This window comes from Micropterus dolomieu, linkage group LG04, assembly GCF_021292245.1.
Source record: "Micropterus dolomieu isolate WLL.071019.BEF.003 ecotype Adirondacks linkage group LG04, ASM2129224v1, whole genome shotgun sequence".
In the NCBI taxonomy this organism is placed as follows: Eukaryota; Metazoa; Chordata; class Actinopteri; order Centrarchiformes; family Centrarchidae; genus Micropterus; species Micropterus dolomieu.
The window spans coordinates 1204189-1222763 of record NC_060153.1 but is presented as its reverse complement, the minus strand read 5'-3'; the positions used below and the strand labels follow the sequence as shown (position 1 = coordinate 1222763).

Here is an 18575-nt window from a genome sequence, read left to right as displayed (position 1 = left end):
ACTATCTATAAATATATATATATTATGTGTGTATTTGTTGTTATATATGTAACTATTTAGTTGTTACTTTGAGTTATGTTGTAACTCATGTACATGTTGCCACTGCTTTTATTTAAGTAATGTATAAAGTAGTAATAATAGTAATAATTTATAACTAGCCTATGGTTGAACTTCCACACTGTTGATGCAACAGGTTGCAGCTCACTACTTAACACGAGAATGGTATTGACTTGCTTATCTCACATGTGGAAAGACAGCAAAAAAAACCAATAAACATATTTCCTAAAAAAAGTTGAACTACTGCTTTCAAACTAATCTAAACTAGCTCAGTAGTTGTTGAAGGAACGTCAGAGCATTTCTTATGTTTCTTTCTTTAACATACTTAAACCTGTCTGATGTTTGAAACTCCACACCACAATGTGAGGTTTCTGTTCAAAGTTTTGTTTATTGTTCAGTGGCTGATCATATTTTCTAAATAAAATGTCTCTAAAGCAGAGCACAAATAGAGCTCCTCTTGTAGCATTAGCTTGATAGAAAAATGTATGCACTCATGACATGATGGAGTCTCACTTAAGGACACCAAAGACCCAAACCAAAATAATGTCCCCCTATCCCCCTCTCTCTTCAGCTTTCTGTCCCTCTCTATACTTCTCCCCTCTCTTTGTGACTATTTGTGACCTTCATTTGATAGTCGATTGGTTGCCATGGAAACCAGAGGTCGTTTGCCTCCTGCGTGTCTCTTTGGATACAATAAAAACAAGAGAGAGAAGGCTAGAGAGAGAAAAGGCAGATAGACATTGAGAAAGGGTTAGAAAGAGTGACGCCATGCAGTGTGGTATTAAGAATTCATTTAGCCCCCGCTGCCACACACTTTCAGCCTCTTTCCAGCTCTGTCACGCTGATGCTTTCGGCACATCCAAATCTTTTGGGTAATGGTCTCCAGTGCAACTGAATTTTGTCTGGCCTCCAAAATTTTGGATTTGTGTCCTGACAGCTGTATGATGTATGTATGGTGAATCTGCTCCTGGAGCTTTGGATCAAAATTTGTTGTACCTTTACTCTGCACGTTTGGACCTTGGGTTGCCAGGAAAATAATAGAATGCCAAAATTAATGTAAAAGTTTTGGGGCTGAAATCAGTGGATTGAATCAATTTGCCAACAATCAAAGATTTTTTAACAGATGTGTAAGCAATTTATGTTCTGTACAGCTACTAACTAATGATATAAGAAAATATATTGTTTTTTTTCATTTGCCTTTAAGCTGATACTAAAGTAAGTGTGGATTGTTAATTTGTTTATAGAACATAGAATAGATATAAAATCAGGTATGATGGTAAGTATGATGCAAATTAGCAACAACAGGCATAAACAAGTGCTTGCAAAAGGTTCCTAGGTGCGTATCGAATATGCACAAACAGGCAGTTGAAGAATACATAGGCTATTTTGGCTGCAGTCTGAATGGAAGCTTTGTCATGCGAATTCATGACTTTGTTATGGAGCTAAGTGCATGCGCCGACATGTCAGTGTCTGTATCTACCTGTCAGAGGCTATATTTTAACATTTACTGTTATCCAGTTTTAGGCCATGTTTTTATGTCACATGTTTTAAAATTTCAATCTTTTATTTGGGTTAACCCAGAGGAAATGTCTTTGCTCAGAATATTCTTTTCTTAACTCTTGAGAAAGCACTATGATCTCAATTGTATATCTTTTTGAGATCACTTCAGTCTGAAATGTTGCTCCTAAAACCCCCTTTGGAGAAAAGATGAGATAATGAGAGACTGAGTTTTTGAGACTTGGGTAAGACAAAAGATATCAGAATCAGAAGGAGCTTTATTGCCAAGTAGTGTTTTACCCGTAGGAGGAATTTTCTTTGGTTATAAGGTGCTACACGTAGACAAACATACAGTTGACATACATAAATGTAGAAATATATAATATATAATGGGGCTGGGCCACGACCATCTCCACTGTCTTCATTAGCATTGAGCTCCAGACTGTTCTGGCTGCACCAGGTCACCAGATGGTCAATGTCCCACCTGTAGGCAGACTCATCCCCACTAGATATGAGCCCAATGAGGGTAGTGTCATCTGAAAACTTCAGAAGCTTGATGTACGTGACTGGAGGTGCAGCTCTATGTGTACAGGGAGAAGAGCAGAGGGGAAAGAACGCAGCCTTGAGGGGAACTGCTGCTGATAGTCCTGGAATCAGAGACATGTTTTCCCATCTTCATGTGCTGCTTCCTGTCCGTCAGGAAGTCTGTGATCCACCTGCAGGTGGAGTCAGCTGAGAGGGCAACTCTGAGGAGGGGGAGGAGGAGATTGTGGACTGGGGCTGAATCTGAGCAGAGGAGTCACGGGGGATGGTGTTTGATTGACTCTTGAAGTGGCAGGAGAACTGTTTCAGCTCATTTGCCAGGCGACAGTCGTTGATGGAATTGGGGGGCTTTGTGTTTGTAGTTTGTGATCTGTCTGAAGCCCCTCCAGACAGAAGTGGCGTCATTTGCCGAGAACTGGTTCTTTAGTCTCTCTGAGTACAGTTGTTTAGCTTCTCGCACCTCCTTGCTAAACCTGTACTTTAACGCCCTGCACCCGTCCCTGTCTCCACTCCTAAATGCCTCTTCCTTTTCCAACCTTAGCTGTCTGAGTTTGGCTGTAAACCAGGGTTTGTCATTGTTATAACTCACTCTAGTGCGTAACGATGTGGACGCAGTCTGAACTCATCCAGACTGTTGGAAGCAGATCTGAAAATATCCCAGTCAGTGCAGTCCAAACACACTTGAAGTTCCTCTACAGCTTCACTGGAGCATTTCTTTAATGTACTCACTACAGGTTTACAGAGCTTTAGTTTCTGCCTGTATGCAAGAATCAGGTGGAGTGTCACAGTGGAGCACAGGGACAACATGATAGGCACTACTTACTGTAGTGTAGCAGTGATCCAAAGTGTTCCCCTCTCTGGTTGGACATTATAAACTGTCTGGATTTGGGAAGGTCTCCTTTGTTAAAGTCACCAAGAACAATAACAAGGGAGTCCGGGTTTGTCTGCTTGTAAAGCAAGCATGTAAACACCGACCAGAGTGATTGAGGCAAACTCACAGGGAGAGTACAACCGTTTATAGTTAATGGTAAAAAATTCCAGATCAGGAGAACAGTGCTGCTGAATCACTGTCACGTCGGTACACCAGCCATTGGTAATATAAAAACAGATACCTCCACCTTTTGTTTTGCCAGAAAGCTCTGTGTTGCGGTCTGCTCTGTAGAGCCAGCCAGCTGCAGTGCAGATTCCGGGATTGATCCACACAGCCACGTCTCCGAGAAATGAAAGAAACAACTACTCTTCTTGGATTTTTCTTTCCAATGGGAAGGATTCTAGTCATCAGGCTTTGAACAACACTTTGGGCAGTGTTTGGAGCCCCTGCTTGAAATCTTCCTGTTAGCGGTTGCTACTATCTACAGCTAGTGCTAGCTTTTAAACTGTTTTAGCCCTGTACAATACATGGCTCCACTCACCTCCCTGTCTGGCTGGAACATCTGCGCTCACCTGCCTGACAAAATTGAGCTGGAAATAGAGCTGGCAGAGCTGGAAAGAAGAATTTCCACTATTTACCAGATCAAGGAAGCTGAAAAGTTTATGGACATCATCACCTTTGGTCCTGCACAAACTGACGCAACCTGTGCCCGAGTACTCCTCTCACAACATGGCTCACTTCTCCATACCGCTCTTTACACCAAAAAAAGCTGATGTCTCCTGATCTGTCCATCCCTCACTTTTCACTCTGTCAGTTCCCCCACCAACCACACTCATCACTGGAGACCCAGTCATGAGAAATGTGAGGACAAAAACATTGGTGGCTTTTTGCCTCCCAGACACTAAGGTGACTGACATCCTTGAAAAATTACCTGTATCCTGGTCATACAAACACTCACCCAGGACATTGTCGTGTATGTTGGCCGCAACGACATATCCAACCAGTTCTCTGAATTGCTGACACAGGATTTTAGCAAACTCCCTGACTCGCTCACAGTCCACGGTAGACAGGAGGGTCTTTTATATTATCCCCCCACACAACCCTGTAATGGGTCGCTTTAGCTGCACACTGAGTCTCAAGTATTTATCCTGAGACTTGCACACAAGACCTAGTCCCAATCTAAGGCCATGTCTATCCCACTTTTTCCAACATTTTAGAGAAGGTTGTGGCCAACAAACTTACAGCAGCGTCGGAGAGGCACAATGTCTATGATACATTTCAGTCAGGGTTTCAGAAACACCACTTTTCTGAGAGTCTCTAACTACATTCTAATGTCCTTTGATGTGGGTGAGTACTCTGTGCTAATACTTCTAGACCTCAGCTCTGTGTTTGTGAGGTGGTCATATTCGGCTTAGCATTATATAGCTTTACACCTTATCTTACTGACAGAAGTTTCACCATCTCTGTTAAAGACTTTGTGTCTGATTCCTCTCCACTGTCTTGAGGTGTCTCCCAGGGCTCGGTTCTGAAGCCCCTGAAAGATCTTACATTTAAAATTGCATATATCCAACTTCATATTGCTGAACTTCTACGTCCTTACTCATCATTTCTATTATGTGCTGTGTGCTACACTTACTGACTTACTTGCTTACTTATTAATCAAAAATGCATTTTTCAGATTTTTCAAATTATAAATTAGCAATTCTAAAAGAGCAACATTTTCACAGTTTTATTACTATTGATTTTATTGGAATGTTTATGTATCCGAAAATTGCTGAAATGCTCTTTTAGTAACTTTTCCCCCTTGCCAATGACCAAAAAAATATAAGAGTAAACCCTATACTGTTCTTCTGGACACACAAATATCAGAAGGCCTTGTCAGTCAAACTGTACTTCCAACTATTTAATGGCGTTGCTCAGTTGCCCTCATTGAAATACTGTAGGTGTTCCCAGCAGCTTCCAGTGGTGAGTGACAGCCACTGGATGAATGTGAAGCAGAGCGTAATGAAAAACAGCACCCTGCTTTGCAATCACTCTGTGGTTAAAAAAAAAAAAAAAAAAAAATAATATAAAGGTTAAGAAATTCAGGCAGTGAAACTGAACTGTTCTACTAAACAATTTTGGCGTTAATCTTTTTCGAACACCCTGTAATAGAGCTTTGTGCTTTGAATTCCACCTCATTCTCAATCCAGTTGCAGTGTTAATGTGCAGTATGTGCACATGTGTCTGTGTGAGTGAAAAAATGGGAAAAATGATACAGAGCCTCCTCCAAGGCACCTACACTAATTGACTCATTTTTCAGAAGTGGAGACTGACAGACATTTGCACATTGTTAAAGGCAGCTCATGTATAGGCAGCGTGCATGAGAAGCTAAATTGAAAAGCTGGGCAATCTGGCAACTCACAGGAGCTGTTTTTAAAGAATGCATATGGCAGTGGAAATGACCCCAAGATAATCCTAGCGTTACCCCAAAGGCTGTCATCATTCCTTAGAGGAGGGAAAAAGGAAAGCGCTGACCTGCAGTTTTATCCAGCCATGGTATTTACATTAAAGTGTGTTTCTGCCTGAAAAGGCTGCAGTTTTTAGGAGGTGTGTTCACAGGTGCTGCCTGAAGGGTTTCACCGCAAGCTTGGTGACACCTGCGGATGATATCTCTCTCCTCATTAAGAAGGGCTAGTCACAGAAAATAGCTGAAGTGGCAAACGTGTGTGTGTGTGTGTGTGTGTGTGTGTGTGTGAAAGAGAATGTGTGTTAGCCTGGAATTCAGGCATGCCTGTGGAATTGTGAAATTATTTGAATATTTGCAGGATTTGTAAGTAGACTTACAAGTGATTTTATTACATAAAAGTGAAAAAAATCATATTTTAATTTCAGAATGTATATTGACACATGTCATATACACTTAGCACATGAACAATGAAACTCATCTAATTCTTGACAAATCTAAAACTTAGCTCAGCTTTTCTGTTTTTATATATATCATTAAGGTAATCAATGTACAGAAAACATATATGTATCTAAACTTAAATCAAACATACTTTAAATTCACAAGTAGTAGCAGTATTTAGCTTAAGTGCAGAGGGAACCAGGACGTTATTGGAGAGATAGGCCTTTACTTTGTTGATGTAAACTCAAAGCTGCATTTCACTTTTTAGCTTGATTTTTTTTTTTCACTGCATGTGCATTTCCACAGCGGTAATTTCATCAGCGCAATAACAAAGGCCTTTTCATACACTACTTTTTTCCAGATGTTTCCATTTTTGTTTTTTTAATTGTTGTTAAGCTATTGTGCTTAACTCAACACCTCCTGACCAGATGTTTCCAAATAAAGCCTTCCCATTGTTCAACGAGCTTACATTTAATCTTTATGTTCCTGGTGCGCTTTTTATTTGAAGAAAAGATCTCCACACATACATTGTCTCTATCTTCTATTTTCTATTTAAAATCAATTAACTGCAAGCAGTTTGATCAAATTCAGTAGATTCTGACTACTAGATAGATTACTTTTACAGTTTTTACAACAAATGACCAAAGTCTTTGATATTTTATACACACATATATAGGTGTGCATTTGTTTTTATCTCACTGTTGTTGCTTCCATGTGCACCCCACTGTGTATTTAATAGCCAGAACCTAGCAGACAACGGTTTTATAAGCAATATATAACCCAATTAAAAATGGATCCTACTGTGTCATAATCGTTCATGTGTGATTTTGGTTTGGCAGTACAGTTTGTGAGGACTGGACCGGACGAACAAGTATTAAATGACAAATCTTGCCTCTTAACCTTGTCTCCCACATCTTCTTTACAGGCTATTAGCCTGCGTGACATCAATATTAAACATGCCTCCCTGCATTGCTGAATATTTCTCTTTTAGTAATCCCCATCATCTGACACACATTGATTTAATGTTTTATTTAGTGTGAGACTTCATGCACACAACTGAGGGTGTATTGAAGGTGTGTGTGCATGTGTGCGCATGTGTGTGCTCACGTGTGGGTGGGTGAGTGAGTGTGAGCATTTATGATTTTGAGCATGTAAGTTTGTTTGCACGTGCATATCTATGTGTACTCTTCTGCTCGTGTGTGTTGCGTGGGTGTTTGTGTGCATGTGTTTGAGGCTCTATCTGTGTGTTTATGTGTATGCATGTGTTTTGCCCACTCACAGCCTATCTTTATCCCTGCTGTGATATCTACAATGGCCCATGTCTTTCTAGGAGGGATCAGCCAGGGCCAAGAGAAACATGTTGAGAATTGAATCTTTTTTCGAAAACCTGTCTGTTCAAACCTGCCGTGTACTATGCTCAGAAAAGAACAGGTCCCCCATATTTCTCTCTCTTATTTCTTGCCTGTCCTGTGTTGTAGGCTGCTGCGGGAGCATTTTAGCATCCTGTGCTATATAGCCTCAGGAAGGGATTGGACCTCCTGGGCTATTACAGAACATCCTCCTTCACACGCTTGTTAGCCAGGCAGTATGTTCACTCCCTCAACACACAGAAAATGCATATTGAATCACTCTGTCACACTTTGCTGGTTTGTTTCTGTCATTTTTCTATGGCATGCAGCTTGATTTGGATGTTCTGCTCGCTCTGTTAACCTTTTCCTCTGAACAAGTTTGTTTGTGCCATGGTACTCTCAGAACATTTGGCATCGTCACTGATGTTGTCGGAATTTTGTTCTGCAGCTTTTCTCTTGTCATTCTGAGTAGTCAGAGGAAAATGACAGCACCGAACAAGTAGGGTTTCAGTACCTTGCTCAAGGACACACCAACAGTGGTAGAATTCAGTTCTGTGAAATGTACCTAGCGTCTATTAGAACTTGTTGCTTCATAATTGGGATTTCTACGGGAGTGTATGTGTGAGTGTCGGGGGAATAAAACAGTTGATTGGGAAATTTCTAGTTTTATGGTGTACACATTGTAAACACATTTTTTTCATTGCTACTTCAAGTTATACATCTTCCGTAATAACTGCTCTGAATGCCTACACATTAACAGCAACATTGACGAAAATCATGGCAGGCCCTAAAAGTCAAAGCTGCACTCTAAAACTATGACGTGTTGTCACTGAATTGGACCCTACAGGGTTCAACCTTTCATTGCTGTAGTTTTGTTACAATCTCTTCAGTTTGACAATAACAATAACTTGTCACACAGTTTTTTAAGCACTTGGATATAAATGTTAGAGTACTGGTAAGGAAGAGGCCTGACACAGTAGTGACACAGAAGATGAACCGTGGAGTGTCACGTTTAGACCATATGCAGCCTTCAGTGTTGAAATTATACATATCTATGATTCTTACTATTATTTGGAGGTTCTCCTGCATTTATAACACTGTAGTTTTCTGTTTTTGTTTTTTTTCAGGTTTGTTTTTCTTTACTCTTACCACTTGCTGTCATCTTTATTCAGTATAGGCATGTGTAGAGAGTTACAGTCAAACCTATACCTATTTATCATGATTAATCACTGAGATAATTATAAAATTAATGAAACAAGAATTTGTGAATGAAAAGTCAGTGGTTCTTGTATGTTGTTCTGTGTCACTCTGTTCTCCTTAACAGTCAGTGTTTCTACGTGGTTCGAACGTGTGAGTATTATGGTGATCTTGTTGAACTGCGTGACCCTTGGAATGTACCAGCCGTGTGAGAACATAGATTGTTCCTCAGACCGGTGCCAGATACTACAGGTACACACAAACACACATATCCAAGCATACACAAACACATTTTTTTGTGATCTTACTACCATTGTTACTCCTTAGATTTCAAGTAGCCTTCCACAAAATGTCACAGAAGCCAAATTTGTGCACATTAAAAAAAGAAAACATCTTAAACCTCAATTATATGTGGATTTCTCTTGATGGTGATAACTATATTTTGTGGTGTGCAGTTATGTATTGATGATTTTACACACGCTAGTGCCATCTAGGGATTGCAATGTCTGTCTGGTGGTCAACCACTTTGGTCTAATACATAAAATATCTCAACTCGACTGCCATGAATAAAGAGACAATGAGTCTAAATTCATTTGCTTACTATTTTTGTTTTACTCAACATCATGTCACAATTACATAACTGCTCACAACTACAGCCAAGGTAGGTGTTGCTGGTTTGTTAGACCTGTGTATTGGTTTATCCAGTCAACCTAATTGTCTCAGCTATTTTCTTACTTGTGTCTTAGTCCCTTTTGATATAAGGTGGAAGGAAGAAATGCAAAAAGGGAGAAATAGAGTAGTGACATCTCAGTTACTTTTTTAATCTTTATTAAACAAGGCAGGATACTTAAGAACAGCTAATGACAGCTACACAGTTGGATCACCTCTCCAATTAAACTGGGCAGCTGCATCTTATTGCACTCAAGTTTTATTTTTAAATGTTTTTTGGAACAAGTAATGCGGTGTACTGTTCAACCAATGAAGAGGGACATTTTCCCCAGCTAACACCATTATCTTTATTGATATTTTCCGCAACACCGCCTTCTAGCTTATACTTACATTTTCCTCACCACAACTGCCAGAGATCCAAAAGTGCTCTATAAATAAAGTTTACTTGATACATAGTATTTCTATTCATGCTGTAGAAATGCAAACTTAAAAACATGCATTAACAAATCTGCACACTCATATACTCTTATACTCAGCCATACATATTTTATATTTAGCGTCCACAAAGCAAACATACTTTATTCACATAAGCAAACAAAGACTGCAGTGTACAACATGTATAAGAACAGTACAAATACATCCATAGATGTATACATGCCCTCACATTCCTTGAAGCAGAGCGCAAAGAGTGTGCTTCTAGGAAGTGTGCACATGTATCCATTTATTAACAAACTACTTCACATGCACACACATTAATGTATTCCTTCCTCTAAATCCTTCCTCTTCTTGCTGTCCCTCCCATGCTCGAGCCTGTAACTCCTCGCAGTGACTCAGTGCTAGCATGTGGTCTTTATGATGCATCAAGCATGACTTTCTCACGTACGGCACCTCAGCAGCTTCCCTCGTCATCTGGCAAGATGCAGAATCCCTTCTCACTTATGTCAAAGGTGGACTGAGTGGGTGTAACATTTCTGCGCGAGCGTGTGCACGTATGTCTTCAGTCTGTCGGTGTGAAGCACTTGTTGAATCACCCCGGCGTCCTGTTTTTCACATTCTGACACGAACACTCACAAGGCAGAACACTCATCATATAACAGCCAACACACACAGAAGATTGATCTTGCTCCCTAGGCAAGGTGGCTAGTGAGTTGAACCTAATAGAATTTCTCCTCCAAGTATCTATAGACCCTATTCAATATCAGCATGGATTTAGTGGGCTACAGTGCCACAGTCAATACACTCCTCTCTAAAAATCCGTTGTTCAATACCACAATTTCAATGGTGCCTCACCAAAATCTATAAGCTCTAACACATGTGGCCTTAAAGACCTCAGGAATCTCAGCTAGTTATTTAGTTCTAGCTATGGCCTGGATGGGTGAAAATCTTCATACACATCACAAGTTGTTGTGTAGAGACAACAGTGTTTTTATCTTACTGAATAGGGAATATTAGAAAATCAATAGCATGCCTTCAGAAAGAGATCTGCTTGCAAAAAACGTCCTTCATCACAAAGTAAAAGTGAAAAGATTTAAGCTTGGACATAAATCTACCAAGGCTGACATACTTGTGTCCTAAAGTGTAATTGCAGGATTCTTTGATCTGATCACTTGCTGAGTTGGATTGAAAAACACTTTAAAGATGTGAAAGATTTGGAACATTCAGAGCTAAGTTCTTTTCAACAGTTGACTTTTTTATGTAATAACGTTTTGCTGTTGAACAGATTGATTTCTAACACCATTGTATAATAATGTACAGTACAGGGCTAATATGACATCAAACATCTGGGATGTGTTTATGAAAGAAATGAATACCTGTTGACCGATATATTGTTGTTAGATTTTTCTCAACTCTTCATCAGTATCAGCCTCAAACATTAAGTATGGATTGGGCTATTATAACACCCAATAAAATACATATCTACACTTACAGTTTCCTACCAGATTGAAAGCTAAGAACAAAAAAGAATAGACACAGATAGAAAGGAAGTGCCAAATAAGAAAAAAAAGAGCAGAGAGAGAGATAGATAACACCAGATGTTCAGAGGCAAGTAAATGAACAAGTAAATTAAAAAAAGAGACAAGAAGACGGGCAGACAAAGCAAAATAGAGTGAGAGGTATAAAAAAAGAGGGCTGTGAAAATGTCTGAGGAGAAATGTCGTCCATCTTTTTGGTCTGACAATTGTCAAGGTTGCTAACTTTGACCGTTCTTCCACATTAGTATGCAGGTCTGACATCTCCTCGAGGACTGCTGAGTAAGATACTCTTTTCAGCACTGAGATAGTGACATAACAAAGATTCACACTGATGGTTATGATTTAGAGCATGTTGCTACAGTACTTCTCTCTGAAAATCAAATTACAGGCAACGCCAAGCACGTCAGTTCATCTCTAATCCCCCTGTATACACAGAAAAGAACAACAGCTAATCTAGGCTTTTTGCTCACAACAGCAATAACACGCATTAGCAAGCTGAGATCTTTGATTTATTTAGATTTTGTTTTCTCTTCTTTTAATTAGATGCTTGATTAAAGCTGCAAGTGAGGTGGGGGATATTGATGTGGGGCTTATCTCTGATTACTGCTCAAACAAATTATTTTCCATTACCCCATCGTTTAGGGCAAACTGCTCAACTGGGGAGAGGGGGAGGGTAGGTGAGGTAAAGAAGGAGAAAAATAGAGGTTTAATAAAGAGAATGAGGTTGGAGATTGAGATATTAAATTGTCAGGGAAAGAAAGGAGAAAGAAGATGTCATGGAATTGACCAAAGCCAAGGTCTTAACTGTATAATCCATCTATTTTTCTGAATAGGTCTGAATGTAATCACATTTGCAATCTGATGTGCAATATCAAGCATCTCTATACAAACTGGCGTACACTGGATACATTTATACATCATTTCTTTGAAGATTTGTTTAAATGATTATTTATGTTGGACAACCCCCATCACTCCAGACTTCACAGGTATGAATCTATTAAGTTTGCAAGTCTGGAAGTGCGGGGATGTCTAGACATTTAAATTCAGCCATGTTCATATTGTTGGAGCAATCCTGAAATGATCTAGAGCGCACATCGCGGCATTGGGCCTAAATGCTCATTTGATAAAGATTAGTCAACATTCCCCCAGGCTTCTGTATGTTGCTGACAGAAGGCAGGCTGGACCCATTGACTCCAAATTTTTACTCTGCTGTCAGCGTGTTGCTACAGGTTCATAGCAACAGGTGTTGTTTTTCTACTTGCATTTTTCAAGTGTTCAAGATTTGTGCGACAGGCCAAATTATAAAATAAACGTTCTCATTTTAAGACAATTAGTTAGTTTCACTTTTAACCTGCTAATTTTTATAGTTATCCGTCTCTGATATTTCTCTATAATGGAGATGAATGGATGTTTGCTTGTGGTGCCCAAAGCATGATATGAGAATGATATTCTCTTCCTTTTTCGTTCTTATGTCCTTCTGTCAGGCTTTCGATGCATTCATCTACATCTTCTTTGCTCTGGAGATGGTTATCAAAATGGTTGCCCTGGGAATCTTTGGTCGACGCTGTTACCTCGGGGACACGTGGAACCGACTGGATTTCTTTATCGTCATGGCAGGGTAAGGACCTCCTGTTCCCTTTTGTATGTCAGGGGACTCACTCAGTGTGAACAGTCAAATGTTTTGTTCCAAACACACATCTTGCAACACTATGCGATTTACAGCACAAAATGAAAACAATTCACAGTATAAATTAAAGCATAATGGGTAAACACCATATTGATAAAAGTTATGTGTTCATTAAATAGGAACTAGGAATCGGAAATGAATTGTATTCAGTACTAGTAATTAACTATTCATAAGTCTGTTATAAGGGTTTCTGTATGTTGACACTACAGCTTCCATATAAAGCATGTTTAAATTAGTTAACAAGTTCAAATGTTTAATTCTGATTTATCGTGCCTCTATTTAAAGGCCAGGCTCCAAATCTCATTTTTCAGCTTGGCTTTCTTTGTCTTCCCGACAGTTCATGATCCATTGTGCTACCATGCATAGCCAATCATGTCGCTGTTAAATATGTAACATGACATCAAATATTAACATGTTGATAGTCACCGGCATTCACCTGGGACATTAACACTGACAATAACACAGAGTTAATGTAATTCAGCTGAACTAATCACCGCAAGGTAATTTAATGAATGAGCTGAAATTACCCAGTCATACATTTTGCACGTGGTCTTACTGTTACTGCTGACTTAAAGAAAATGAGCCAAAACCTTTGGCTGATGAAAAAAAAATCACTTAAACTGACTGATTTTACTCTTTATGAAAAAAAGCACAACACAATAAAGACTAACATTCTTCCATTTTAACCATCAAATAGGTTTTCAAAATCTACTGACCCTGACAATATGCAGTCATGTGTAAAATAAATTATATGCTATTAGATGAACCCTTAAACATTTCCTATAACCCTACTTGTGAACCTAACTTTTCTGCTATGTGATTTTGTGCATTTACCTCATTTGTCTTACTGCTAGTTTCCTTTGAATGTCTTCTTTCACTTTCAGTGGATGCAGACGTTTATACGTTACATACAATACAAGCCAATACAGTTAAAGTTTTAATGTTTTTTAAATCGCCACATAAAGGCAATAAACATCACAGCAGCTGGAAAGGTTGCATGCAGGAAAAGTTCATTTTAGCCTATGTGTAGTGCTACTGTATACTGTAGTGAAAACCTAAATATTATTTTCCTTGATGACAGATGATTTAACACGTCATTCTTTTATGTAGAGGTCTCATGAATTAAACCAAGAACTCTGCATTCTCATAAGCACCAACACTTAACTTATTGGTTAAGCTTTCTTTTTTTCCAGATAGTAAAAAATAGAGTTGGTGACAGAATAAGGATTACAACAGAAAAAAGCTCTGGCAAGAAGCAGGCATTTCCAAAGCTGGAGTACCGTATTATCTCTTGGCACATAGGAATTAAAGTAATTAACATGATTTGATGACTCAAAACAGTCAAGTTGTATCCTATCATTTTTATGTTCTTGAGTGTTTTTTGAGTGATCATTAGCATGCAGAGTAGAACCTCCACAATCAATAAACATATCCCCAAAGGAGATGACACAACCAGGGGATGCTGTGTAAACATCTCACATCTGTGTCTCTTGTTGGCTGACAGAAATAAAGAGATATTCTCCATCATGTTGGAGACATTTTGTACTAATTACTTCCCCAATAGTTTCTCTTCTCTAAACTGTCTTAATTATGTGCATATACTTATTTATTAATTGATGCTGATATGCTGGTACAGTATTTAAAGGGGTACAGAGATTTAATATTACACCTCCATGGTTCCAAGTTGGGTGACTCAAGAGAGATAACATTAAAAAAAAATTGAGGCAACAGGTACCAGTATATAAAGTTTATATAAAGTTGATGAATTTAAATTTTAGTCCGTAGTATGGTTCAAGCTCCAAAAATGCTGGGACCTACATATCTAACAATTAATTAATTTTAAACTTATTTAGATCTCCTTGCCTGGTAAATGCCCGTATGTTTCAAACTCCACGCCATGTTTGTACACCTCCATACATTTGCAGTCTCTGGCTGTGCCTGCGCTGCTTGTCATGCAGCGGCAAGGGCTGGCAAACTCACTCGTTTGTTTGTTTATCACTTCATAATCATGCATGATTATTACAACATTTAGGTGCACCTTCAGCGCAATAACAGTATATTCACATTGATAGTTAGGTAGATAATTGTAAACACAAACACTTACATGTAGGTGTTTGTCTTTATTTGAATCATAGCACCAACAAAAAATGGCCAATAATGCATTATTGTAAAACAAAACAAAAGGGCTGATGTTCAAAATGCTTGACAAACTAATCATTTAAAAAAACTGAAATGACTCAAAAGTGTTCGGCTCACTGCACCTCCTGAAAAATGTAACTACGCATCGTGGCAACGCAGACCTCAAGAACTGTGATTGGTCGGCTTGGTAGCTTCACATTTCCTCCGAGCTCCCAGGAAGTGCTCCATGCTTTTCATATCACAACCCCCTTTGAAATGACTCATTTCACTATCAGAATTTGACTCATTCGGTCTAGCTGCATGATTATTATGTAACCCCATTCAATTTAGTGGAGGGCTAAACCGGAAGTCAACACAGTGAAACCAACCCACCGCCAACTAGCATTTTGGCAGCGTAATTGCAGAGAGACAGACACCAACACGCAAGTATAAATTTCAAGGGTACTTGCGTTGCCATAGTTAGTGGAATCGAGTCACCACAGAGTATAAATCCAGCTCTCTGTGCTTTCGATTGGCTCACATTCTTTCATCAGTTTTGGGGAAAAAACACACAGATAGATTTGAGGCAGACAAAAAATGTCCCGTGAAATGTTAGGAGCACTTTAGCGACCAAGACTTTTTTTGCATTCTGGAACCCTGAACTTATATGGAGACTTGGCAAAGAGCCTAAGTCTCCCAAATTACTACTAAAATGTTTTTTATGTGTGTAATCAGTAGAGATTGTATTAAAGCAGCTGCATGATGTAGGAACTGTGTTTGATGATTACACACATTGAATGTTTGTTTATATGCTTAGTGTGTGTAAAGAGTGGATACCCCTGCGTCTTTGGCATTGATGGATGGCTCAGGGTTGTATGAAATTCCATACTGTTAACCTGTACTGTAACCTGTTACTTTGCGTGTGTGGTTACCAGTTGCCACTACAGTCATGCAACGTTACGTCATCATGCCAAAATGCTATAGTGCACGGTCACTCTACTTAAAAATGTCTACTCTCACTGTGAATGCTCTTTGTTTATCTTTATATGTATATACTTATACACTAAGATGCTGCCAAAACAGATCTTGGAAAAAGCCCACACCACAAACCACATTATGTGATATCCCACAATGCCCTCTATGACATTTTCAACAGTAACTGCTGATGACAATATGAAAGAAGAATCTTTTATTTAGTTAATATTCAGATAATTGCTTTACATTTTTTAATAAAAGGGAATGTTTGTTCATGAGATTTATATACTTCTATTACATCCTTCTAACATTAATTATTAATTTTTTACTTTCTATTAGCATTTTTCTATTTTATACATTTTCCCTTCCTCTGCCTTGTCGTTTCCGTTTAGTTTCGCTCCTTATCCTGCTCTTCGTATTTCTCCCTCAAGGGAAGGTGAACATTTTTCACTTTTACTGCTCTGGTTTCTCTAGATTTTCCATAAATTACTACAGTTTCAAGCACACTGTTCCAGCCCCTAGGCTAGAGAAAATACTGCTGCCACCATCTTGCTTTCTCCTAACCTGGTCCGTTTCCTTCACCCACCATTCCCTGAATAGCAGCCACAGAGACCTGTCGCCTCATCTCTGTGCACCAAACCCCAGTGCTCAGCACGTGTGTTGGCTGGTGTTGCTGAGAGATACCGTCACCGCTAACAATTACTCCCCAGTCAGCATGTAGCATGTTTAGCGTCAAGGAGGGGGGGGGGTATGGTAAAACGCTGCTCCCCTGGGAACTAGTGTGCTGCAAACACAAACAGTAGGTGAGCTGCAGGAAAGGGATTAGGAGCAGCATGAGTTCCACACCAGGCTCTGCTTAGCTTTCCTGAACCAGACCCCTGCACACAGTTGGATTGTATGGAGCTGTGTGTGAGCATTGTGTTTGTGTGTGTGGACTGGTGTGAGGAAGGCAGGTGTCCAACATTGTCCAACTCACGTATTGTATCCATGTGCATGATGACTCAAGAACATTTTGTTTCATTGCTTTAGATATTGAGTTAGCTAGATAGTTTCCATGGTTCTAGTTTAGTTGTAAGGTTATGTTGTGATTTAGATGCACCCCATAATTGTAATTTTGAAAGGGATCAATTTCTTGTAGGACTGGAGTCAAGAGTGCAAACCTTTCCGCATTGTTAAAGTGAGGGTATGTAAGTGAGGTATTTCAGAATAATTTTTGTTATATTTGTTTCTTCTGTTATCTTTACATCCAGACAACAGTAAATTAATCAAATCTTCTGGGGGAAAAATGAGACATCTGTTATGCCAACCTGCCAACTTGCCTACATGTGCATACTCTCCCGTGCAGAGGGCAGAGTATGAATGGTTTCAGAGGGAGGCCTGAAGGGAGAGGGTGTTTTTTTTCTCCGTTGGATACAAGTGTCTCAAGAGTTACCTTCTCTAGCTTTAATGTGTGAAAGACAACATGTTGTCAGAGTCCTTGAAGGCGTTTTGTAAGCTAATTGTTTTGTGAGCTGATTCACTGTCTGTGTGTGCACATGCTTGCACTGTACAGTCTGTTTAGCACATACTTCACATGCATTAATGGTGGTTAACAAATGGTGCAAAAGCCAGTGAAACTTATAAAGCCAATGTCTTTTTCTTATTGAACAACTAACTACCGTGAAAACATATCTAGTTTCATCCTCATTTTTTTCTCTTTGGTCTCTTACAGCTGAGCTAGCGATGGCAGTTCCGTTATGCATTGCAAAACCAGCCGCAGGATATCTCTCTCTCCATGTTCAGGTGTTCTGGGTGGTGATTGCATATACAGCTACTCTCGGGTCTTGGTCATTGTAATTACTTCCAATGAGTGACGCTGATCCTAATTTGTTTGAGCGCTGCACCATCATATTTGCCTGCAGTAGAGTGGACAGGGAGGGATAGAAAGGGGGGGGGGGGGGGGGGGATAATGAAGCGTGAGCAGTGGTAGGAGTGTAATATATATATTTTATTTTTTTTTTTACTGCCTTAAGTCTTTTACAGTTGGCACCTGCCATTGCTCAGCATCAGGACTCTTGCCTTGCCTGCATGAGGATATTGGAGGTTTGCAGAAACATTTTTGGATGTGAAACTGCCCTGGAAACAAGGAAATCTTTTTTCAATTAGAATATAACAAATGTTCAATAAATATTCAATAAATGTTTGATTTTATTCACTTGAATCATACAAAAATTAGGACTTATTTGTTTGATTAGGATGTTTATTTTGTTGTAGAAAAAGGACTGAAAAAAAGCTTTTACCATATCTTACTCATGCATATTTGTTGACAAAGATTTAATCATATATGTTCTACTTCAGATTTGTGAAGTGATCCACTGTTTGGCATCAAGTGTTGACCATAAAAAAGACTTTAAACCACAACTAACCTTCAGTTTTCTTCAACTTTCACTCAAGCAAAAATCAGCCCTAAAAATCAAAAGAAATAACGATTTGATACTTACCGAGATAATTATCAATATCGAAAGATATGAAACTTTTTATGGTGATAATATTTTTGGTCATATTGTCCTGCCCTGGAATAGTGCAAGAACCAGTTTTCAGAGTCAAAGCTAAGTTAACAAACAGTAAATTAAATACATGAATAAAAAGGATTTATGACCAATGGTCTTAAAAATGAAGCAGAGTATAGCTGACTCTGTTAACTATGAATCTTGCTTGTTGCTTTCCAAGGTCAGCTTCAGCAAGTACCTAACCTTGATTTAATAAACTAGAT

The 18575-nt window shown here is 39.1% G+C and overlaps 1 protein-coding gene across 3 annotated transcripts in view; it reads left to right on the top strand.

Moving 5' to 3' along the window:
- Window positions 1-18575, top strand: part of LOC123969108 (voltage-dependent T-type calcium channel subunit alpha-1I-like) — a 232829-nt gene that overhangs the window by 19934 nt on the left and 194320 nt on the right. For all 3 annotated transcript variants that reach the window (XM_046046199.1, XM_046046198.1, XM_046046201.1), the window contains exons 2-3: window positions 8529-8653; window positions 12528-12661. In XM_046046199.1, the coding sequence (XP_045902155.1) occupies window positions 8564-8653; window positions 12528-12661 (224 nt within the window). In that variant the 5' untranslated portion in view covers window positions 8529-8563. The remainder of the gene's footprint in view (window positions 1-8528; window positions 8654-12527; window positions 12662-18575) is intronic.